Source organism: Camelina sativa, chromosome 6 (assembly GCF_030686135.1).
Source record: "Camelina sativa cultivar CO46 ecotype springtype chromosome 6, ASM3068613v1".
Lineage (NCBI taxonomy): Eukaryota > Viridiplantae > Streptophyta > Magnoliopsida > Brassicales > Brassicaceae > Camelina > Camelina sativa.
Window position 1 is genome coordinate 5822845 of NC_141885.1, and position 24616 is coordinate 5847460.

A 24616-nucleotide genomic window follows, 5' to 3' on the forward strand; every position below is an offset into this window, starting at 1 on the left:
CATTCAAATCAAACAGTGGAAATAACCAACAGTAAACCACCAAACAACAAAAATAACCAACATTATTCAAACAATCGACAAAACCATCAAATCCCTAGCCGCATCGACCGATTTACTCCTTGCATCCACCACGACCTCGCGTCTCCATCAAATCCCAAGAAGCATCGACCGATGCACTCCTTACATCACCAAACATGATCTCCTCCAAATCCTCTTTGCTCTATGATACCAAAACCGCCTTCGAATGGCCACAAACACCACAACAAACAATCACAAACAAGCACACAAGCAATCAACACCCAAAATCATACAAATTACACATCTAATCAGTTAGATCAGCCATGGTCACACACTTTGTAACATCCGTGAACCAAATTGTGTATTTTGGGGATGGGTGTCGTTCGACACCAAGGGTAGTGTCAATCGACACCAGCAATTTCTGGTTCAACAAGATTGATTTGTTTTGTTTATTTGGGTTGGTATGGTTTAAGTGGAACCTCCAAACAATGTATTAAAGCGGAGAAGCGACCCAAGTCGAGGGTTTTAGTGTGCTTGTCGCCGTTTCTCAAAAAGAACAGAGGGAGAAAGAGAGAGCTTGTGAGCTTAGAGGTTTTTGGGTTTTTTTTTGACTGTTTTGGTGAGATCTGTTGCTGTGAAAGAGAGTGTTGTTTCTAGGAACGAAGGAGAAGCCTTCCAGGGTGTTGGATTCATCAGAAACTTTCTGCAAAAGAGGTTAGTGCATGACCATGACTGATCTAAGTCTGAGAATCCTTTGTTTGCTTGATTTGCGGCTGTTTATGGTATTTTCCTTTATGTTTTTTGTTGGGTTGTGTTTCCCATGTGTCTCCAAGGGTTTTGGATGAGTTTCAAACGATTGGGAGGAGATGGGAAGCACTTTTTCGACTTTCGGCTTCAAGCAGATCTTGTCTGCGAAGTCTGTGTCGGTCGACACCACGTAGGTTTGGTCGACACCAAGGGCCAGTGTCGGTTGACACTAGAGGGGTGTCGGTCGACACCAACCTGTTCAGCGGTCGGCTGATGTTTGATTTCCTGGTTTGTTTGTATTTGGTTGTTGTTTGTTAAACATGAGTTTCTCAATTGCTTTTGTGTATAGCCCAGTAGATGGGAGGATTGCCTCACTAAGTATTTGTGATAATAGTTACGCATCTCAATTGTTGTTTGTGGTGTGCAGATATGTGCGTGGAATCATGGCGATGAGGAGGAGAATGAGCTAGGGTATTGGTTATGTGATGTTGGCCTTGATTATATTTATTAATATTGGAACATGGTTTAGTAGCATGCTAGGTTGTTGGTTAGAATGGTTAGGAATGTTCATGTTGTTGGTATGTTTCCGTTGTGCATATTGATTGTTTTTGGTTTAATGATGGTTTGTGGTTTGATGGTCAATTGAATATTATGGGTGCTTAATTATGATATATATAAAAAAAAAGGTCGGGTTGTTTCAGTTTGGTATCAGAGCCCTAATGGTTCTAGGATGGTTAAGCAAATGCTTTAGAGCGGTTTAGGAATTTATTTGGTTGATTATATTCCTATTGCTGGATGCATGATGTTGTGTGATAGAATTGATTATGAGTATTTAGTCAATTTTTTGTGGAATGGAGTCCTAGTATCATCCTCTTCGAGCTTTCAATGAGATACCACGATAAGATGTGTGTTGTGTTTGTGGTTTGTTTTTGTGCTTAGCCTTCTGCTCTTGTAGTGCAAATTGTTAGAGAGGGTGATGTTGCTGGTTGTGGACGGAGACGTAGTCGTGGTATGAGCAGAGGCCCAACGATCAGAGTGTGACAGCTGAGGGTGTTGACGAGTCGCAGGGCTTCCAAGAAGGGTTCATGAGTGTGGCCGGTGGAGGTACCGATAGGACCGTAGGCGCTGAGGGAGTCGGTGTGTGCGGTGTTGGTGCCAGAGTGACCGGTGATGCTAGGGTTCCGGGTTTGGGAATCCCAGCGGGTGGAGCCCCTGGAGGAGGTGTTGACCTGGCGGGCTTGTTGACACAGCTGTTGGAACGGTTACCGGGAGTGGTACCGTTCTAACCCCTCTAGTCCCAGCACTCCCGCACTAAATTTAGAACCTGGATTCCAGCACTCCCGACACTCTCATCGGCTAACCCCTCTGGTCCCTCCCAACACATACCGTAGAATCTCACTGAAAACTCTAAGAGAATGTTGTAGGACCCCATGCCACACACAATCGACTAACTCACATAATCAATCAAAGACATACAAATTCAAACATCAACAACAAAAAATACAGTGAACCCGTATCTAGAACCTTAAGGGCTCTGATACCATAACTGAAACGATCCGACCCAGTTTTTTCTTTTTAATACAATAATTTCTTGTGATCTCATACTACTTAAAAACTTTATAGAATTCAAATAAAAAAGCGGAATTAACCAACATTAAACCATCAAATTATCCAACAAATACTTAAATAATCAATATCAATATTCCAAGACAAAACCAATAATTCTAAAAAAATAACATAAACCAAGGAACCAACAATCCTAGGCAACATTCTAAGGATCCAACTCTAGCAACCTAACAGTAGCCATATAACACATCAACGAGCCTCTAGAACATCCTCCTCTCATTGCCTTGATTCCACGATTACACTTTGCCTTTACCTGCACCATAAACAACAATTGAGATGCGTGAGTATTATCACAAATACTCAGTGAGATGATGCTCCCATCTACTGGGCTATACACAAAAGTAAAAAGAAATACACAAACAATACACAAAAGCAAGCAAACCAGACAACTCAATAATCTAATGATAACTCTTATAATAACAAAAATAAACACTAAATTCTCATAAAGTGATATAAATATTATATTGGTTAGTAAAATTTCAGTTATTTTTCACTTTTAATTTTTACACTATTATAATATGCAGCTAATTCATAAAACAGCTTTGTCAAAGCATTATTGTAATAAAAGAATATCTAATTGCTTTTTATATTGTAATAGTTTAATCAATTATATGAGGAAGAATTTTATTAAAATTTTGATATGTAAATGATATTTTAACATAGCTATGAGTTATTGTTGTGAAATTTTAAAAAATCATTTTAAATTTTCCTAAAAATAGCCAATGCATGTAGGACGTATAGTATCGTAAAACATGACCATAAATGATTTTGTGAAACGGAAGGGCGTGAGACTCTTACTATTACTTTGGCAATATTAATCCACAAATTTTTCAATGGTCAATGGATCAATGATTCTAAACATAGAACGAGAAACATAAATATAAAAGCAAACAAAGAATCCCGTTTAAATTCATTCATTTTTTACACAACCTTCTTTTGTTTCTCATAAGATTTAGAATAATGGCAAGAGTTCAACTATTTTTATGCTTCACTATCCTTTTAGCATCGGTGGCTCTTCTGGACGTCGTTTCAGCACACCTGAAGCTTAAGCCAAGCTTGCCTCAGATTGAAGATCCGAAGACGCTGAAGGATGTGGAACCTTACACCGTTAAAGTAGTGATGGTCTTCGTATCAGACTTAGAGAAGGAATGTCCCAAGACAAGTAAATTTAAGGTCTTCTTTGAGAAACTTAGGGCATACGCCAAGTATGTTTGCCCAATAAAAAGAAAAGACCAAGTAGATTACGACCGCGATTTGAAGGCCAAAGCCGGGGGCCTCGTTCAGGCCATATCATCTTTTGCGATTGGAAAGGTAAGTTTTTCGTCAAGGTGAAGATTATATTTATGGCTAATGAACCATCTAATTTTACTTCATTATGCAAATATATACCAGATAAAAGAGGAAATTCAAGAAGAGAAAATGGAAGTCATTAATACATTCAAGTATATGAGATTTGTTGCGACTAAGATTTTGGGCAGCCGCAAAAAGGAGGAGAGCGAAGAATCAATGAAGCTATCAGCAGAACAACAAAAAGAAATCAAAGAAGGGATCTTAAGATGGGAAACGATTATTGCTCGCATAACAAACACAATGATAACGAGCACAAAAGATTCTTCTTCGAGTGAAACTTCAACAACTGAGAAAGGAGATTCAAGCGACAAAAGCAAAAGCTCTGGCTCTGAAGGTAAAGGCTCTTCCGAAGACACTCAAGAATCAAAATCTAACTCCGGCAGTCCTAGTGGAAGCCCATCCAGCAGCCCATCTGGTTCAAGTGGAAAAGAAACTGACTCTAAGGCTAATAAAACTACTGATGAAAAATCTTCAGCTGCAAGTGGAAAAGAAACTGACTCTAAGGATACTAAAAATACCGATGAGAAATCTTCTGCTACTAGTGGAAAAGAAACTTCCACTAAGGATACTAAAATTAACGGAGAAAGTTCATCCGCTGCAAGTGGAAAAGAAACTTCCTCTACGGATACTAAAGCTAACGGTGAGAGCTCCGCTAGTGAAAATACCGAAACTAGTCAGAGCGGCACCGTAAATGTGGAACAAGTCGAGGCTGAGACTTCCAAACAAGTCTCATCATTCATAATGAACCTCGAAAAGAAGTGCCCGCAGAAGGAAGAATACAAAGCCTTCTTCGAGCAACTCAAGGGTACAATGATTGCTCCCGTCAAAGAAGGAAAAGATTTGTTTACTAGGATTAAATCTGCTGCTGGTAAAGTATCTGGTGCCATGGCGTTTATTCGGTCAAGAGTTGAAAGCAAATCAGCTGAGGTGCGGGAACAAGACATTGCCCTTATCTTGTGATTCACAATTGCAAACTCCATTTTCGATCGTAATGTTTTTTCTTTCTCGTGTACTATGTTGACAGGTTAAACAGTCTATGGAAACTTACCAGGGAGAAGTGATGAAGACTCTCCAAGAGTTAGAAACAATCCACAGTCAAATTGTGAGTCAGAACAAAGGCAAGAAAGAAGGGTCTTTGACATGCACACCAGCACAACAGATGCAGATTAAGCAGACAATCACCAAGTGGGAACAAGTCACTACCCAATTCGTTGAGACTGCAACCCAGACCGAGACAACGTCCTCGTCTTCAACATCTTCCACCGGCAAGATGGTGGCAAACTAAACTCAAAAAAAGGCCTATCTACATTCATTCTCAACAAATCATCAAAAACAAAAATAACCTTATCTTATAATTACTAGCTATACAATAAATTTAGATTTTCATTTTTTTTTTTTTTTTGTAAATAAAATCAAGATCAGTATAGGCATAGATCTGCTGATCGTCCTCTGCAAGGAATATTTCTCTGTAAGGACAAATATAGATTGTAACAATCACTCTCAAGTCTCAAGTGAGTCTCAGTGAGTGAGTTCACATTAATAAAGTTTTGATACTTCTCTTTCTCCTTTCCAAATGATATAGAGAAAATATATCTTTTGCTTCATGAATGGGCATTAATAATCACTAAGGCTTGGTCTGAGCAGTTCATTAGCGCTGCAATTGCTCCTCATCTCATCTCTTCATTTTGTGGCAAGCTAGAGAAGCCCCATCAGATTTAATGTCCAAGGTACTACAAGGTCCGCTAACGTGAATCAAACGAATTTTTCAAAATATTTTTTTTGTGTTTATTGTTCACGTATTCAATTCTAAGGTTTTACTATTTTAGTCAGATTAATTTAATAAATTTAGACTTAAAATAATAAGAATAATGAGATGATTTGAACCTTAAAAGCATGAATATGGAATGCATAAAAAAAAAAAACTTTATTTTAGAATTATATTTGAGATGTCTCCTTTGATTTTTTAAAGTTTTCTTTAAAAGTATTTTTGCTTCATAATTTTTTATCTTATATAATATGAGAAGATTTTCTCCTAACTTTCCATAACACGATGACATTTGGCAGCATATATTTTCAACACGTGTCCTCACTTTTGAATTATTAAATTCTTTTAATTTATTTTTCTCAAAGGTACATACATTATTTTCATATTCACTAAATATAAATGAAATTTCTCTACTAAAAAATATATTGACATTTATGCAATATCCTTTTAGTAATTATATATAGATATCATTTATCAATATTTTCTATAATTAACATAACATTATAATTTTTCATAGGTATCATTTTCAATATTTTAGATAAGATTACCATAACATTATAATTTTGCAAATAAGAAAGAATTAAATAATAATATTATAAATTTAGACAAAATAAATTTCTGATAATTAAAGATTTAAATATTAATATCATAATTTTGTAAAAATATAATGTGATAGTTATTAAATTCTTTACTAATTTCAAGCTATAAAAATATTATAATATTATAATAATTATTTGTTGATAAAAAGTATAATATTTGTTTCACAGTTTTTGTCCCAAAATATTAAATCAATTTATTTTATATTAAAACAATATAATATTTAATTTTTCTTTAATAGTAATCATTAACACAATTTATTGCATATTAATTCTTGAAAATGTAACTCCCATGATGTTTGAAAAAAAAATTAAAAACAAATCTTTCATCATATGAATACACTTTAATGTATTAATTGCAATACAATTTGTGTTTTACAAAAAAAAAAAAACACAGACAAAACCTATGGTATATTTATTCTTTGAAATGTAATCATAACTCATATAATGTTTGACCTAAAAAAAACTGAAAAACCTCTCATACTACTACAAATTCATGTATAAATAGCTAGAGAAAGTCTTCATTAAACATCTTATTCTACCTCTCACATAAGTTTCTAAATTTTGTAATATTTAACGTTTTCCTATATGTGGCATTTTTAGGTTTTGAAATAAATAAGTTGAGTCGAAATTTTGGAGCATATATAGAAGTGAACATGTTAAATATGGTTATTCATTATAAAGAGTTAGATGAAGAAGGTCTTAGGCACGTAACACATTCTCACTTGTAAATGTTGTTTCAAATGCCTATTTTGTATATCAATGTTGTTATTTGTTTTTCTTTTTATCCATTTGATAAATTTTTAATATAAAAAATTTTAGTTTTAGATTATAATTCATAAACTCTAATAGATTTTATATCTTAGTCACAATATTTATGCTACTTATTACCCATATTATATTTTATATAAGTGTGTTTGTATGTATTACCCATGAAAATGAGTTTAAACAAATATTAACTGTTTTGAATACTATTATTTTAAATTTGTTCCTTAACGTTACAACTGCGTTTGAATATATTTATTAATTTTGTTACGATAACCATTTCCATAGTCCTTTATTTGATATAATAATATATCAATAACATTTTTTTACTCAATTCTCAACTAAAATTCAGTTTGCATTTAGTATGTTCAATAGATATAAAATACGTGATGAAAATATAGAAATATCTAACAGAAAATTTTCTTTTCCAAATTCCATTAATAAAAAAAATTCAGTTTAGTGCTTTACTAATCAATAGTCATTCATTTTAAGTGACCAAGAATACTTATTTAAAAACAAAACAAATAACAAACATAAGATAATTTATCAAAACAAAAAATATATAATTTTAAATATTTTAATAAATCTAATATATGTTAAAATTATTATAAATTTATCTCGCGCTACTTCTAGTATGATAATATATTAAGATTCTACTATTATTACGTATTGGAAATTGATATAACTTTGTTGAATTTACAAATAAGTCTACAATAGGGTGGAATATAATCTAGAATAATCGTGGATCATAGATATGCAAATTAGTGAAAACATGGCTTTTCACTGAAATTAGTGAAAACATATGTACACAGCCAAACTAATGATCAGTTTTAAGTCATTGTCTTATTTGCATTTTTGAAAAATACATCATTGTTTGGACATGTTACAAATGAGAAGAAAGACCGAACTACACGATAGGAAATACATTTGTAAGTTTTTATTTTTAATTAATTTTTCTTGCAAGCACTATAAATTAGTCGGATTAATTTAATGCAGTGATAAGATCGAGTATCCTAATTAAATGCAGTGATAAGATCGAGTACCATATGAATGCGAGTAAGCTCAACACGATAAAAGGACACATGAATCTAGTAGGAGCATATACTAGAGTCTAGCAAGAAAAAGACCATATACAGTGCATAGTCAAAGAAGTAACTATTTGCATAGACCAAAAACCAAAGAAATTGGTAAAACGTGAATCATAAGATATGAAATTGTCAATTACAAAATTAGATGAACAATATCGCCACAAGGATTTTTCTTAAAGATTGTCGCACAAATTTGATATAAGTCAATTGCATTATAATTTGATCCATCTAAATATAGATTGAAGAGGTGACAACCAAATGTAATGGGCTCTTCAAGGCTATGTCTGCAATAAGCAGCGGTAAAGGCGAAAAATCAGTAAGTCCTACTCCATTTCTATTCATATAGTATTAAAGGTTTTTTTATTTTTTTCCCCTTTTTTGTATAATAATTGATGCTTGTATGAACAGGCTGATGCTGGTGGTTTGAAAGCTACCATGTTGGCAATGGGAAAAACTTTGGTTGAGCAGAAGAAGAATACAAAGATAATGACATTGACGCAAAAGAAAGAGTTGATCGGTTCTATGGTGAAATGGACTAACATGCTCGCTACATTCGTGAAGTCGGCCTCCGAGAAGAAAGGAAAGTCCATCGATATTGGATCATATGGCCTTGATGTCGATGTTAACGACAGTTCTATTGTTGGAAACACCGAAAGTAGTTCAGCCTCATCAACTAAAGCTGGAAGTGTTTCTACCAAGACAAAAGAATCAAGCAGTGGTGCAAGTTCTGCTGCATCCAAGACAAAAGAATCGAGCGGTGCAAGTTCTGGTGGAGCTAACAAAGACACTACAGGTAAAAATTCAGGTAGTCCGAGTGAAACCCCCAATGCCAAACCTTCTAAAGGAAGTGAAAGTGCTACAGAAGACGCAAATGCTAAAGGAAGCATAAGCGGCAAAAGTAGTTTCTCGGCTAATTCAGCAACAAAGACAACAAACGAAAAGCGATCCAAATCATCGAGCCAAAGTTCATTTAAGAGCTCATCCACCATATCAGTGAAACAAGTTGAAAGTGAGACTTCCAAAGAAGTAATGTCATTCATAACGCAACTCGAGAAGAAGTATTCCGCAAAGACGGAACTCAAGGTTTTCTTCGAGAAACTGAAGGCTTCCATGCAAGCTTCCTCAAGCATTGCTTCCAAAACATCAAAGGACTATGTCTCTGCCACAGCAGCAGCCACCGGTAAACTATCTGAAGCCATGGCTTTAGTGGGTTCAAAGAATGTCAAATCAGCAAAGGTGCGTAAACTTTAATTTATGGTCATTCCTGTTGATTAAGATTGAATATTAAGTCATAAAATTATATATTTGTGGTATGATAGATGAAGAGCAACATGGAAACCAGCAAAGATGAAATGATGAAGTGTCTCAAACAAATACAAGATATCAACAGTAAAATAGTGAGTGGCAAGACAGCGTCATCGACACAACAGTCAGAGCTCAAGCAAACAATCACAAAGTGGGAAAAAGTCACCACCCAATTTGTGGAGACTGCTGCTTCTTCAAGTTCGTCTTCATCCTCATCTTCTTCTGCAACTCAGCAGCAAGGCAGTGCAAGGATGGTCGAGAACAATTGAGTTCAAAGGCAAAAGTTGCATTAATATGCCAAAAGATCACCAAGAAAGACAAAACCAGTAATGCCAAATATTATAATAAGTAGCTAGATCATTTATATATATATATATTTTTTCTGTAAATAAAACTAAGATCGGTATAAACCGACGTATGCAAATACTAACTCTGTAAAAAAACAAAACAAAGATAGACTGTAACCGCGTTGTATGGGTAACATACAAAAGTGAGTGATATACCTATAAAAGGGATTTTGAATTTATCTTTCGTCTCCTTCCATATGTGAATAAGGTTTCTTTTTATGTATTAGTTTCTCTCATAACATGTTTCTTTAGCACAACAACTGCGGTGGTGGATTCAACAATTTTTAAAAAAACTTCGGTGATGATTTCTTAAAATTCCTAGAAAATTTATTTTTTTCTTTGATCTATTAATCTATAATATTATATATAATAGTTCCTACAAAACTTCGGTGATGATATTTTTTCTTTGATCTATTAATCTATAATATGATAACATTTCATTTTTAAATAATTCCTATATATAATATTATTTGAGAAGTACGTATAAGACTTTAACTCCAAACTTGTAGTTTATCACTGGATATGCCTTTGAATCTAAATATTTTTTTAATATACAATTTTCAGGTATTTTATTAACTACTGAATTATTTGTTATTAATAGTGATTATAAATTCAATACAATAAATATTTTAAAATAGTAAACAATCAGACCTTTTTATTTGTATATATTATTAGTTTAACTTGGGAATCCATATATGTTACAAAATTAATTAAATATCTATTTCTGAAAATTTGTTATTATCAAATTATTTGAACTAATAATTAACATAATAAGAATTAGAATGAAATATTTGATATGTAATTTAAGTATTTAATAGTATTTTTATCTTCTTTAATTATTGAAAGAACACATATAGAAATGTCATCTTAACCACTGTTTCAAATTTATTCGTAACTAAATTATACGGGTACTATATATACTTTGTTTTTGGTACCAATGTTAAAATGATATTTATAATTTTATAGTTTCATCACTAAATAAAATTGGACTGAAAATTTATACAGACATATAATCACATAGCAATTCATTACGTTTACACGTACGTGCCCAACCCTTTTCTTCTCTACATGCGCCCCGCCCCTGTAACTTCAGTTGTACAGTAGAACCTCTATAAATTAATAATGTTGAGACCATGAAATTTTATTAATTTATAGAAGTTTAATTTATCGATAAATTAATTTATGAAGAGGATTTTTTTATCAGAAATTCAGAGTTTAGAAGAAATTGCTGCTACTATTTTTCAAGGTGATGATGAAGTTGAAAAGGATATAACGGTACCTTTAAAACCAGTTACACGTAAAGAAACAATTATCGCGTCAAGATCTCTCTACAATTTTTAGATGCGATTTGAGAAGACAACACCAAAAGTTTTTGATGCAGTCAGAAAGATTAGAGATGCTCTCCAACAAGAATGTAAATTCAAGAACAAACAAACAACAATAGATTCATATTTCATTAGATTTTCTTAGATATATATATACTAGTTTATTTGATTATTAATTTATGATATTGATGAGACCATATTTTTACATAGGATTTTTATAAATATTATTAATTTATTATTTTATCTAATAGTGTCCAAAATTACACTAATCCCAACTTAGTACCAGAAAAATTTATTAATTTATAGAGGTTATTAATTTACCGAGTATTAATTTATAGAGGTTCTATTATTAAAACATTACCCAACGTCCGCACATAAAGGGTGGGTAACCTAAGTCCATATTCTTACACGAAAAAAGTATCCTTTCCAAAATAATAATGACAAAGATTAAAACTCGGAGAGCATTCAAAATAAAGAAAGAGTAAAACCTAGAAATTTTGCTAGTCTTTCTTGCGACCTTAACTCAATCCACAATTTTCTCTTATATCTAACCTAAATTTAGACCATTTAAGCATCTTTATAAACCGATCCTCCAAGGAACTTAAATCATCCCATAACAAAAAAAAACCAAAAAAAAATAAATAAACATTAAAAAAAGATAAAAGAAAAAAACCTAAAAAATGGCAAGAATTTCATTAGCATTAGGTCTATTGTTACTAGTATCATTAAGTGAGGTATACGAAGTGCAAGGGACGTTTTTATTGAGGCATTACTTGAGGAAACTTCCCAGAAGGAACAGAGACTTTCGACCATTTGCTTGCTAAGGTATGTTGAGGTTTGTGACCCTTCTGCAATCTTTGTGTCCATTGAAGCCACGATACACGAGCTTCTTCGGAAACCTAAAGTCTTACATGAACTTCATAAACTCGGCCTCCGGGTCGGCAAACTATGACTCCGACCTGAAAGGAAAAGCCCAGGGCCTCTACTCATCTATTTCTGCATTGAGTGGCAAAGGCGGAGCATCGGTATAAACTTCCTATAATATATTGCTTCGTTTTTATGAATGAAATGTTAAATTTATTCCAACAAAAAAAACTGTATAGTTCAATAATGTTTGTTTTAATTTTGTAACCAGGCTGATTCCAGCAAGGTTATGGAAACATTAATGTCAATGGGTAAGACATTGGGCCACCAGCAAGAGAGCAGTCCAACAATGTCGCTTGGAGAAAGGAAAGAGTTGATCATGTCTATGGCGAAATGGACACAAACGATTGGTCAATTCGTTGTCAGTCCTGCAGCACAGAACGGAAAAACAATTGATATTTCATCTTTAGGACTTGATATTGACGCGAGTGCCACCGCAACTGGAGAGTCCACTACCAATACCGAGACCTCTACCACTACTGACACTGGTACCCCTTCTGGAGGCAATACGGCCACTGGCACTGGTTCCACAGCTGGAGGCACTACGACCACTGGCACTGGCACCACAGCTGTTGGAAGTCCAACTAGTAGTTGCACCACAAGTAAGTGTTCTAATGGTGATGGAAGCTCCTTTAAAGCTGCTGTGAACATTCAGCACGGAGGGAAGGCATCCTCCCAGTCTCAACAAACCACATCAGCCCAACAAGACGTAACCTCTGCTGGCTCTAGCTGAAGAAAGGCCGACCTAGCATATAATATATATATTAAAAGTATTAATAATATTATTTAAATAAGAAGACGGCCCTGCTAAGCATAATTTAAGCAGCGAGCTGTAGAATGTTTGGCTCACTATATATATAAAGCCTGTTTTTGATAATAAATTATAAGTTTTTTTTAACTAATATTTTCGATATATAGTTGCCCAATGCATTCAATAAATAACCAGTAATCTCTTTTTGATTTGTTGATCTGATCAAATGTGGTTTGGGTTGATTGTTAGATAGTGATGTATAATCTCTCTCTCTGCATTTACATGAGTTAAGTTTGAGAAACATATTAAACCAAATGCCCTAGGAGATGCTTCGGTAATTTGTGGCCTCAAATGATAACGGAAAGATTGAAAGAATATGTATACATTTTTCTTTCACAATTTTTTAGTAAGGTCACAAAATAAAATAAAATAAAATCCTCAAAAACACTAAATGATATTCAATCAATTACTATTATCAAATCTTGATGTAATATTAATACATAATTTAATTAATCTTTAAAAATAGCTGTGACTCCCTTTCATGTTGCATGCATAAATCACATGCATGATCAATCTGAGATGCTTCCATGCAGTTCTTAGTTTCGGGTTAATTAGTGTTGACTTTTTCTTCGTTTTAGATTACCCGGATTGGATTTTTGTGATACAATAGATTGAGTTTGTGGTGGTAGTGTTAGTGGGAAAACATCATTGTTGCTTGATGATATATTTGTGTGAACCAAAAGAAAGCAATTCGATCACTGAGCATAACCCTCTGATGACATAGATTCAGTGCTTCTGGATAATTTAGTCTGCTAGGCGAAGTGCGGAAGACATATCACGACTACGTTCTAAGATGAAAAACAGGAGATTTCCTTTGGAATGCTTTTATACGCTCAATGAGAAAGCAAAAAATAAAAGAGAAATTGACCACTAGCCAAAAGGGAGAAGGAAAATAAAGTTAAATTTCTAGGCTTCGGTCGAAAGACCAACATGTTTGATTTAAGATATAAAAAGGAATGAAAGAAAGAGATGTACACGGGTTATTAATAGGCATACGAGTTCGGTTAATGTTGGTTGGTTCGGTTTGGTGTAATCAATTTTTTCAGTTTTTTTGGAATTTCAAAACTCTACCATAAATAACGGATTAGTTTTCAATTCGGTTCTCGGTTGTTTCCTTTTTTTATATATAATTTTAAACACCTAAAACAATTCGAAGTTAAAATATTTGGCTCGTAATGGTTCCCTAGTTTTGATTTCTTCTTGGGGTTTGATTTTCTATAATGCAGGTAACTGTGATTCGTGGGAAAGAGATAAGAATGAGACTGGAAACATAAAGCGTGTCATACGATCTCAAAATCGTGTTATTGTTGAAGGCAAGAATAAGGTGAGAGATTGTCTTGTTTAATGGATACGTGATAAATGTTGAATTGTTCAGCTCTTTTCGTTTTGGATGTTCTAGTTTTTGGCTTCTTATTGATACCTTGTTTTCTACTACTTTTTATATGTATATATATATTTTAAAGATGTTAATTATTCTGTATTCGCAGATCAAGAAGCATATAAAGGGAGTCCCTGATCACGAAGGTGAAATTTTCACGGTAGAGGTTCCTTTTCACGCCTCAAATGTCCAAGTTATTGATCCACTCACTAAGTATGATGTCGCTTTGCTCTACTGTCACTAGTTACTCTTTTGCTGTCAAGTGAGTCATTTCTTTTATACCTCAGGAGGCCTTGTAAGAGCATTTCAATCTGTAATACTCTGGAAATGGATTCAGAAATAATATTTAAATGTAATTATATTAATTAATTCAATTTTTGTTTGTTTTTTAAAAATCAGCCAATCAGATTATGACACATATTAAGAAGGAAATGTGAGAGTGTCTGTAAAAGTCTGTCTAGACATTGTGTTTCTCTCTTTCCTCAACTTTTTGTTATTTTTATATTTTTTTATTGTTTTGACACTCTTAAAAGATGATCGATGGCAATGCTCTAAGGTTGGTGTAACTACAACTTATAAAGTAAGAGTAGCTAAAGGCACAGGCACATCTGGTTTTATTATTCCTCGCCTAGAGATTCTAAAGATAAGGGCAACACCAAGACCCACTATAGTCTACCGGTACATGCTTTCTTAGCTTGCCCTATATATATCGCCATGGCTGAAACAACTAAGATTCTTGATTTTAACATATGTGAAAAAAAACAGCTCAACTCACACATTTTACTATCTGTATATATCTATATATTCAAAACAGACAGGAAAGTAGAGGTTTTCAATTTCATACTAAAAGATTAATTATACTTTTTTTTGTTTGCAGCTGGTTCTAAAGACACACCAATAGAGTTTGTATGGGAGCAGACATTTGATGTTAAAACAGGAAAGGGCATGCCTGATCTTTGAGAGTGTAAGAACCTCTTTAGAGTTTCATCAAGAGCTAGCTATGAGATGAAGTGTTGAAGTGCCCTTGATCCTTACTGAAAACGGAGTCGTTTTGTTATTTTTATTGATCTTGTGAACTTTTAAAGGTGCCAAATTGGGAAATATATCAAGGTGTCTACTATTTAAATAGATTGACAATAAGTATTCCACTAATTAGATTTTTTTTGTTATATTGTATATTTTAACTATACGGACACCTAAACATAAAAAATAAGGTATAAATAAGCCTATGATAAGGTTTGTTCTATTGACTAAAATAACATGAACTAAATAACACTCTCAAAATCATCTAAAACTACACTATAATAAAAAAAACATCTAATACTAAACCTGGAGTGCAATGAAATTAAAGAAATGTTGATGTTTTTATCGGTCCCAATTAGAGATTTTGTTTGGTGGAAAAAATATCGAAATACCCTTATAATTATATGTTGAGGCACGTGAAAGTCGGACTACAAAGCTTAACTAGACGAGTCAATAACGGACTACAAGAAAATAGATGACCCAAGTGGTTTGTCCAATTTAAACTATCGACGAATCGGCCGTTAATGGCTTGTCGTTTTTTCTAACCGTTTCCTTTTCTTTTTTTCGATCCCTTTTCCAAGTATCATACTCCCCTATTTATCAGATACTGTGTTGGTTCGTCCACCGAAAATGACTGAAATACTTCCACTCAGCCATGTGCATTGAGTGTAGGAAAATTTTCGGTCCTACAAATATTTTAATCTTATTTTGAGAGTTTCTTAAGTTTGATATGAGCATTGGTGTTCCTCACAGTTGGTCCCTGAAAAAAATAATAGTATTTTTAATTTAAAAATTAATTATTTAAATAAATAAGTAAAAACATATTAAAGTTTTAATTTAAATAAAACATATAACATTGACATTAAAAACATAAGAAAATTACAAAGTTACAAAAACTTGAAAAAAAACAAAATATACAATTAAAACATGAAAGATAAAAAATATAAACCATACAAACATCAAGGATAAAAACAAACATTTTATTCAATACATATATTTTTTTAATTAATCTTTATTATCTGGAAGATGTCCAAAGTTAGTCCAAATATGCTCAATTAAATTTTTTTTTAACCGTTCATGGACTTTTTTATCCCGAATTTCTGTAAGACGAGTAATCGTAGTGATCATATTGGAACCCAAATTGGCGGCACCGACGGTATATGTTTGATCCACATCTTCTCCATGTTGAAATTCAGAAACAATGTTTCGATAACTGTATGTTCCTCTTTCATCCTCGACAATCATATTATGGAGTATTATGCATGCTCTCATAACATTTGCTATTTTGTATTTATCCCATAAACGAGATTGATTTTTAATAACGGCGAATCTAGCTTGCAAGACTCCAAAGGCACGCTCAACTTCTTTCCGCACAGCTTCTTGTTTTTTAGAGAAGAGAGAATTTTTCATACATTGTGGAAGCCGGATAGATTGTTTAAAAGTTGCCCATTTGGGATAAATACCATCGGTGAGATAGTACGCCAAATTTTACTCCCTTTCGTTGACAAAGTAGTTGACCTCCGGAGCTTTACCGTTAAGAATGTCATCAAAAACATTTGAACGATCTAGAATATTAAGATCGTTCATAGTACCTGGAGCTCCAAAAAAAGCATGTCATATCCAGAGGTCGTACGAAGCTACTGCCTCCAACACGATTGTTGGTTTTCCGGTTGATCGTGAATACATCCCTTTCCAAGCTGTTGGACAATTCTTCCATCCCCAATGCATACAGTCAATGCTCCCAACCATCCCGGGAAATCCACGTTTTTCATTTTCATAGAGTAGTCTTTCTAGGTCGTCGGGTCTGGGACGTCTTAGGTATTCATCGCCAAACAACTGGATTATTCCAGCGGTAAACTCGTGCAAACATTTCCGAGCTGTTGATCCACCAATTCGTACATACTCGTCAACTGTGTCGGACGAAGTACCATATGCCAATTGGCGAATTGCTGCAGTACATTTTTGTATAGGTGACAGACTAGCCCGACCGGTTGCATCCTGGGATTGACGAAAATACTCGACTTCTGTAGAGAGACGTTGCACAATACGCATGAACAATGGCATGTGCATGCGAAACCGTCGCCAGAACAAATAGTCCGGGTATGTTGGAGTATCACTGAAATAATCATTCCAAAGATTATTGTGACCTTCTTCGCAGTTTCTTGGGATAAATATCCGTTTCTTTGGCTCTATTGGTTCTTGAATGAGATTAGAATTTTCGGGATAATTATCAAAATAAGCATCAAAATCATCATCCATACCATCTCTTTGGTAGTGATAATGGTATGATGAAGATGCCATAAAAAAAAAGTGTAGATGTTGTTTTGTTATTGAGAAAGAAAGCGAGTACAAAAGAGCCAAAGAAACGTTGATCTTCTTTCGTTTGTTTGGTATTGTTTTGTTATTGAGAAAATGAGTACAAAAGAAAAGAGAAGTGTAGATGTTCTTTAGTTATTGTGAAGCATATATATACGAAAAGGTTACATTGATCCGTGATACCACAAACTACCAAAAGCTTATTACATTGATCAGTGATACCACAAACTACCAAAAGCTTACATTGATCCGTGATACTTACCAAAACCAAAAGCTTACAAACAACACTTCACTTACAAAGACGATTGACAAAACAGGATACTATACCTACTATTGCTACCAAAACCATCAATTAATAACCAATTCTAAACCTATTCCTGGTCTTCCTTAGCTCAAACACTTCCTTTTCTAACCGGACTATTTTCTGCTTTGTTTCATTATTCATGTGTGACTCATAGTGAATATGCATCTCTCCATCGTCAACATTACCACAAGTGTAGAACTTGCAATAACATATATTAATTAAAACATAGCAAAAACGTTTCATAATCTGTTTACAAAATATAACATACCTTCTGTTGTAGCTTGTGGATAACAGGGGCTGACCACCACAGTAGCATACCTTGGGGAATCCGAACTCAACCTCAGGTTGAGGAGGGTATTGAGCCTCCGGAGCATTGACGAAGCTACTCTCAGCCTCATCCATCCGAATAAAAGTTGCATATTAAGCCGAGTTGACGAAACAAGAACATACATAATTGAATACATTACAAAACAAATTACGAAATTCGAACTTAGATACTACCAAATCATACTAAGTTGCATCTTAAGTCAATACATCAATCTCAGAAATACTGAGCCACTATCTTATCCTTGATAAGTTGATCAGCTTCACTAAGTGGCTCTAGTTTGGCAAGAAGTGTGTCTAGTATGCCAAGCTTCTGTAGCTTCTCTTTTTCAGCCATATCCACCTTCTTTACTTCCCACATGCTCTTGTACTCAGCTAGAGCCTTCCCCTGGGCAGTGTTCCTCTTCTCTTGGGCAGTGTTCCTCTTCGCCTTTGCAGCCTTGATACCTTCAGGCCTTATCTCAAAGTCTTGCTCAGTGTGGGTTGACTCGGATTGTGAAGCTGCCTCGGATTGTGAACCTGACTTGGATTGTGAAGCTACAGCAACTGGTTTCCTCTTTGCTCTAACTGAAGTTGAAGGGTTGTTAATAGCGTTAAGGTTCAGCCATTTCTGCTCAAACCTTAACAAACACCAGCAATGCTCCATTGTAAACTTCATCTTATATTCAGAGAAGTAGATGTTGTGAGCCATCTTCAGCACATCGTTCTCAGAGTGTCCACTACTGTTTACTCTCTCTGCAGCTGCGTAAGCCCCGCAGAACTTGTTAGTGAACTCGTTGATCCTAAACCACCTCTGCTTACAGTTTATGTTCATCCCCTGTTCACCATTGGCTATAGCATGAGGAGTTTCTGCATAGTATTTGTTAACCCTTTGCCAAAAGCTTCCTCCCTTTTGTTGATTTGCAATAATCGGGTCCTTTGAAGTGTTCAGCCATGCACTGATAAGAGTTTCATCGTCAGCCGGATTCCATTTCTTCCTATCCTTTTTGACAGGTGTATCTTGAGAAAGAGGTTCATCCTGGGATTGTTGAGAGCTCGAAGGAGGTATTTCATAAGCACCATCTTGGTTAAGAGACTCTTCTTGACTGTTGAGAAGCTCTAAATAACTAGAAGAGGTCTGACTGAATGTATTGTAAGAACTCATAGGAAAAAGAGTTTAAGATGATGCGGGAAAGAGTGTACCAAAGAGGAAAAGAGTTTAAGATTATGAGGAACAGAGTGTACCAAAGAGGAAAAGAGATAGAATATGATGGAGAAAGAAGAGAGATAGAATATGATGGAGAAAGAGTTTAAGATTATGAGGAACAGAGTGTATCGGATATGTTGTTGGTGCACCAAAGAAGAGAGATAGAATATGATGGAGAAAGATTGAAGGCTGGTTTGGTGTTTAAAAGGTGAAAATGTATCAAGTAATAAGTTACCATTCATTATCACCTATCCTTCAACTACCTAATTCTAATCACAATTTATGACAACTTATACAAGTACAAAGCAATATAGTATCTCATTAAATTCATAGAGGAGATGGTTTAAGACAAACATTATAGACTTTAACTCTGTTTTTAGTAAGAATAGAGTTTTTTGAAAAGTTTTACATTTTTAAAACTAAGTTATAAAATATTTCCGGTTTTATATATGTTAGTTTTGCAATAATCTTTGAGTTTTAACAGAGATCATCACCACTAATATTCGCTCACTTTTAACAGACTTCAATCATCAACTACCAAACATTTTACATCCTCACTTAATGCTCAAGATACCAGTCATATTAACTTGTTCACCAAATCAATTAATGAGACCACTACAAAGACCAACTATACAACAACCAAAGCATACACAACTGAGTCCACCAAACAACAATAAATGGACATTTCTGAAGCTAAAGGAATCGATTATTTACCTCTTACTCGATGATTGTTGTTACTTCTTCAGTGATTTCCCGTTATGTGTGGTTTTCTTCAAGTGACGCTGAGGAAACTCATGTTCAACAAACAATTGCAAGGCTATACTGAGTTTAACATAAAAGAATCCACATAATCGAAACAAACTAACAACAATCTTAAGAGACAAAGTCATAAACTCGGACACTCAACTAGCTAAACCCATAAACATAATCCAAACACCAAATTCAAACCAAAACTGACACACTCAACTATCGAAACCCATAACATAATCCAAAACCCTAAATCGAAACAAAAACATAGAGAAGATATATCTAAACACATATAGTAAACTATCCAAACAAAACTCAGAGACTAAATCGAGAATTACACAAACAAACAATTGAGAATACATCATAAAAATCCTAATTCAAGAATTGATGTGTAATCTATCGAATCCCACACACAATTTCCCTAAACCCTAAATCGACAATACATCATAAAAACCCTAAATCGAGAATTGATGTGTAATCTATCGAATCACACAAACAATTTCCCTAAGCCCTAAATCGACAATACATCATAAAAACCCTAAATCGAGAATACATCAAAACCGGAAACGAATTTGGAACACAAACCTCTTTCAATTGAAACCGGCAGATAACTTTCAATATGATAGAGCAGATCGGCCTTTGCGTGAGGAAATTTTCAAGGTGATAGCTCAGATCGGCCGGAGCAAACAAATCGCCGTTATGAGAGAGAGAGTAAAGAGAGAGACTCGGAGAGAAAAGAAATGATCTCGATACTTCGATTTTTTTTGCTTCACCCTACCCATAAAACAACAACAAATTAGACGCCAATACGTGTTAAGACGGACGAAGCAAAATACGTTTCAATTATAGGAACGTTCCTTCGATATATCGTTGATTTCTATTTAAATTTAAGATTTTATTACTGAATGACAGACCATATATACGCTAATGCACATGCTCTCATATTCCAATAGTTCTTAGGTTTCTGCAAATGTTTTATGGGCCGGGCCTTATGTGGGAAGTGAAATTCTATCCACAACAAGAAGGTCAATGATTTTGGCAATGATAAAGCCCTTTATGCTCATGCATGTCTGTATGTCAGCTCATTGAAGCTACAGACGCTACAGAATAAAGGAAGTCTGTATGCTCATGCATGTATTCTTTGCTCATATATGAGAAGGAAGAGTCTCTTGGGCAGTCCCAAAAGTTTATCAGGGGATTTAGTTTTAATTTATAGGAGATCTTTGTTGTGACACAAGGAAAGAAAAACAAAACAAATCCCAATTTAAACTGTTGTATATAAAATTGTATATAAACCTACCGATGTATAATACAGTACACTCGGATATATTAGTACGTTCCGGAATTTATGTTGTATGTATTAGTATTGTTATATGAAATTTTTGTTAGTGATGATGATTCATGAGTAATGACGACGCATGGAAATTGGAAAGAATCTGAATTAACTTTAACAGCTAAAGCTATATAATTTAATCTAATACTCCTAAGTTTTTGTCAAACTCTACTTCTACATCTAAAATAATATTAAACCATTTCATATAAAGAGCTAACATTATTAAAATGGCTAAACTGATCCTAAGTGGATTAAGATAAGTTTCATAAAATAAGGTTTAGTGGAGGCCATCTAACACCTGTCTCGAAACGGCAACACAAAACAAGACAGAAGACCAACATTACCATCCATGAAGCCACTTAGTAACCCACTCCTCTTTTTGTTTTCTCTTCCCTCCATAAACCATAATCCCCATTTTTGGGTAATATTTTGCGACTGCATTTATTATATCTTTTGTTTCAATTCATATCTTACACTTAATTTGATGTATAAGATTTACCATTCGTTGGCTTGGCCCTGAAAGTATTGTTCTCTAATGATTGATCAAATAATATAATGTATTTATTTTTTGTTAAGGAAATAATAATAATGTATTTTTACATGTCCAAAGTTTGTAGCGTAGTTATTTATATGAATTTTGTAATATTGTACGTTATAAGTCAGATTAATAAGCAAAATTATATTTATATGAATTTACACATAATTTTTCTTTTTAAAAAGGAAGTTTGTATTTGTAAGATTAGATTATTTGTGAATAAGCATGTATTCAAAGTTTATAGAGACTCCAACATCGTCTTAATTTGAATTACATGCATCAGTAATATATATTGGAAGATTAATAAATAACTTTGAAATTTCTTTCTCCTTTGATGCGGAACAGTATTAGCTAGCTATTTAATTTATAGTTTCTATTGTAGCTATGGTTAGTTGTATTCAAGCATTAAGAATTTATATACTCCTGCAACTTATTTTCAGAAAATGCTATATACAAATTTATTGGTGTTTGGGCAAAAATAATCGATTTGTTTAAAGACTACGGAAACAAGAAACAAATGTCGAACAGTTCGTTTTATTGATCAAAGTCTCGAGCTCAAATACAAAAACTCAAGGCACAACGAATTAATCTATAAGTCCTAGCCGCGTTCTAGAGTTGAGTCATGTGTCTTGTGTTTTTAGGTCTCTTGCTTTGTTTCTTGATGCCCCCTCTCGTGGAGGCCTCTCTCCTTTATATAGAGATCTCTCAACCCTAATCCTTTAGGATATGTCTTGGGCTCATCGAGTCTATCTATGATAGGGTCGGTCACAAGACTCTTGGCCCACTAGTAAAGCCGGTCGCTAGACTCTTGGTCCATTAACAAATCCAGTCATATGACTTTTGGTCTATTGATGAAACCAGTCGCGAGATTCTCGGTCTCGTGATAGAGTCAGTCACGAGATTCTTGGTTCACTGAACCAATCGGGAAAACTATCATTTTATAAGATAAATTCATATCTACATTAACTTTATCCAACAAAATATATTTTAACTTTATAAATTATATTTATTTATTTATGATAATAAAATTATGTCCAACAATTGCCATTTAACATATAACAATAAGATCACATTTACTAGTCGACTTTGTGCTGAGTCAAACTACACAATTTTAATATCGGAGACTAAAATCGAGGGGGATATAGTTATATATTTATTTTTTGTTGTCGTTTTCTTGTATATGCATAAATATATTTGAAGAGTACGACGCATAGATGCATTAATCCTGAAATTGAGGCTGAGATTTGGATTTACATCTTTGTTTGATAGCAATTTGCAACACATTCAACAAAATTAGCACTAATTTTGCTTTTCAAAGTTTTACTATTTCTATTGGTTACTTTTTCTTATACGTCTAATTTCTTTGGTACTTAGTACGTGGCTTTTGTGCTGTACTGTGTGCATGTTCACAGAATTTTAGATCATGCAAAAACTATAATTGTACTAATCATTAGCATTGAGACTAATCGTGTTATTTTGGATGACAGTGTCCTGCAAATGTCCCGAAATTTCTAAGATAGAGAAATTATCTTATTATTAATTTGGAAGTACGTACACTTGACAATATAACTTTATTTTTTGTAAAATTTAGATAATTTTATCCTTATTTCGAATAGATATCAAAATTTAAAATTATTATATGTAATATATTTCTTTATAAAAATAAATATCAAAATATTAAGTTATTATTTGCTATTAAAAACTCATTTACAACCATATGCGATTCACAAACGGGTGTACGAAATATATGTTCATCATGGACGTCTTTTATATTTTTTTGACATTATAAAATCAAAAGCTTTGATAAAGAAATAATACTAAAATATAAAAATAAAGAGACGATTATCCACACAAAAACATGAGAAGCTTTATGTATTGTATAATGTTAATATAACATGTTGAACTGAAAATTTAACTTACAAATTATTAGGAATATAGTTTAGCATGTTTGTCATTATTAGTCATTTTTTTTGGGCATACATTAGTCGTATAGTTTAATAATCAAGTATATATATAATAGTTTAGCATGTTCATCATATTAGTCATATAGTTTAAAATCAAGTAGATATATAATTTGAAGTTGATCAAGTATATACAACTTAAAGTCAAGTCTATAGTTTAAAATCAAGTATATATATAACTTGAAGTTGGTGCTATTTGTAAAAATTGCCTAAAATTGAATAGATCAGTTAAAAATTACATATACTCTAATCTTTTTTTTTTTTTTTTTGACAACAATAGATTAGCTCAAACGAGCCAATGCGTAGGGAACTTGTTTACATACAGAACACTTTGCGGAGAAGTGCGCGCATAGCGTGCAAGAAGATCCGCTTTTGAATTTGCATCTCTGGAAATATAAGATAAGGAAAAGGAAGAGAACTCCTCCCTGTCCGTCCTTATGTCATGTAGGTAAGTCGAGAAAGCCGGCCAGTCGTGCGGTGAAGACACCATCTTCACCAAGTCAGCGCAGTCCGAGTAGAAAGCCACATCACAGTAATCGTGTCCGATCATGCAGCGCATTGCCCAAATGAAAGCTTCCACTTCAGCGTGTAAGGGGGAAAGACTTTGCCGGAAATTAGTAGCACCCCTTCCTGGCCTTGGGTCATGGGGCTGGATACAGAACCACCCTGCTCCTGCGAACCGATCATTGGATTTCCAAGAACCATCCACAAAACATCGGTAACCTGTAAAGAACAAAGGTAGAGAGCCGTTGGGCCGCTGTGGGCGGGATTCGGCTACCGTAGGTTGGTCAGAGATAACCCCATCTTCACCTCCCTCCTGAGCCTTATGCCAGGATACAGCC

The 24616-nt window shown here is 34.0% G+C and overlaps 5 protein-coding genes across 5 annotated transcripts; 3 read left to right on the forward strand and 2 right to left on the reverse strand.

The window, feature by feature from the left end:
* The first annotated feature begins 3302 nt into the window (after positions 1–3302).
* Positions 3303–5301, forward strand: LOC147942317 (uncharacterized). The gene is made up of 3 exons (XM_087452872.1): positions 3303–3702; positions 3784–4668; positions 4766–5301. The coding sequence occupies exons 1-3, from the start codon at positions 3352–3354 to the stop codon at positions 5024–5026; spliced, it is 1497 nt and encodes a 498-aa protein (XP_087308998.1). The 5' UTR covers positions 3303–3351; the 3' UTR covers positions 5027–5301.
* Positions 5302–8205: 2904 nt separating this feature from the next.
* On the forward strand, positions 8206–9784 carry LOC104790520 (uncharacterized). The gene is made up of 3 exons (XM_010516298.2): positions 8206–8271; positions 8364–9191; positions 9275–9784. The coding sequence occupies exons 1-3, from the start codon at positions 8236–8238 to the stop codon at positions 9527–9529; spliced, it is 1119 nt and encodes a 372-aa protein (XP_010514600.2). The 5' UTR covers positions 8206–8235; the 3' UTR covers positions 9530–9784.
* A 1756-nt stretch (positions 9785–11540) lies between these two features.
* On the forward strand, positions 11541–12758 carry LOC104790521 (uncharacterized). The gene is made up of 2 exons (XM_019246518.2): positions 11541–11957; positions 12068–12758. Exons 1-2 carry the CDS (start codon positions 11760–11762, stop codon positions 12587–12589), a joined length of 720 nt encoding a protein of 239 aa, XP_019102063.1. The 5' UTR covers positions 11541–11759; the 3' UTR covers positions 12590–12758.
* A 3798-nt stretch (positions 12759–16556) lies between these two features.
* LOC147942318 (uncharacterized) lies at positions 16557–17327 on the reverse strand. Its single transcript, XM_087456013.1, has 2 exons — positions 16832–17327; positions 16557–16660 (listed from the first exon to the last, which is right to left on the reverse strand). The coding sequence occupies exons 1-2, from the start codon at positions 17325–17327 to the stop codon at positions 16557–16559; spliced, it is 600 nt and encodes a 199-aa protein (XP_087312139.1).
* Positions 17328–18227: 900 nt separating this feature from the next.
* On the reverse strand, positions 18228–19156 carry LOC104698742 (glutathione S-transferase T3-like). The gene has a single exon (XM_010414145.2). It carries the CDS (start codon positions 19154–19156, stop codon positions 18230–18232), a length of 927 nt encoding a protein of 308 aa, XP_010412447.2. The 3' UTR covers positions 18228–18229.
* Between the last annotated feature and the right edge of the window lie 5460 nt (positions 19157–24616).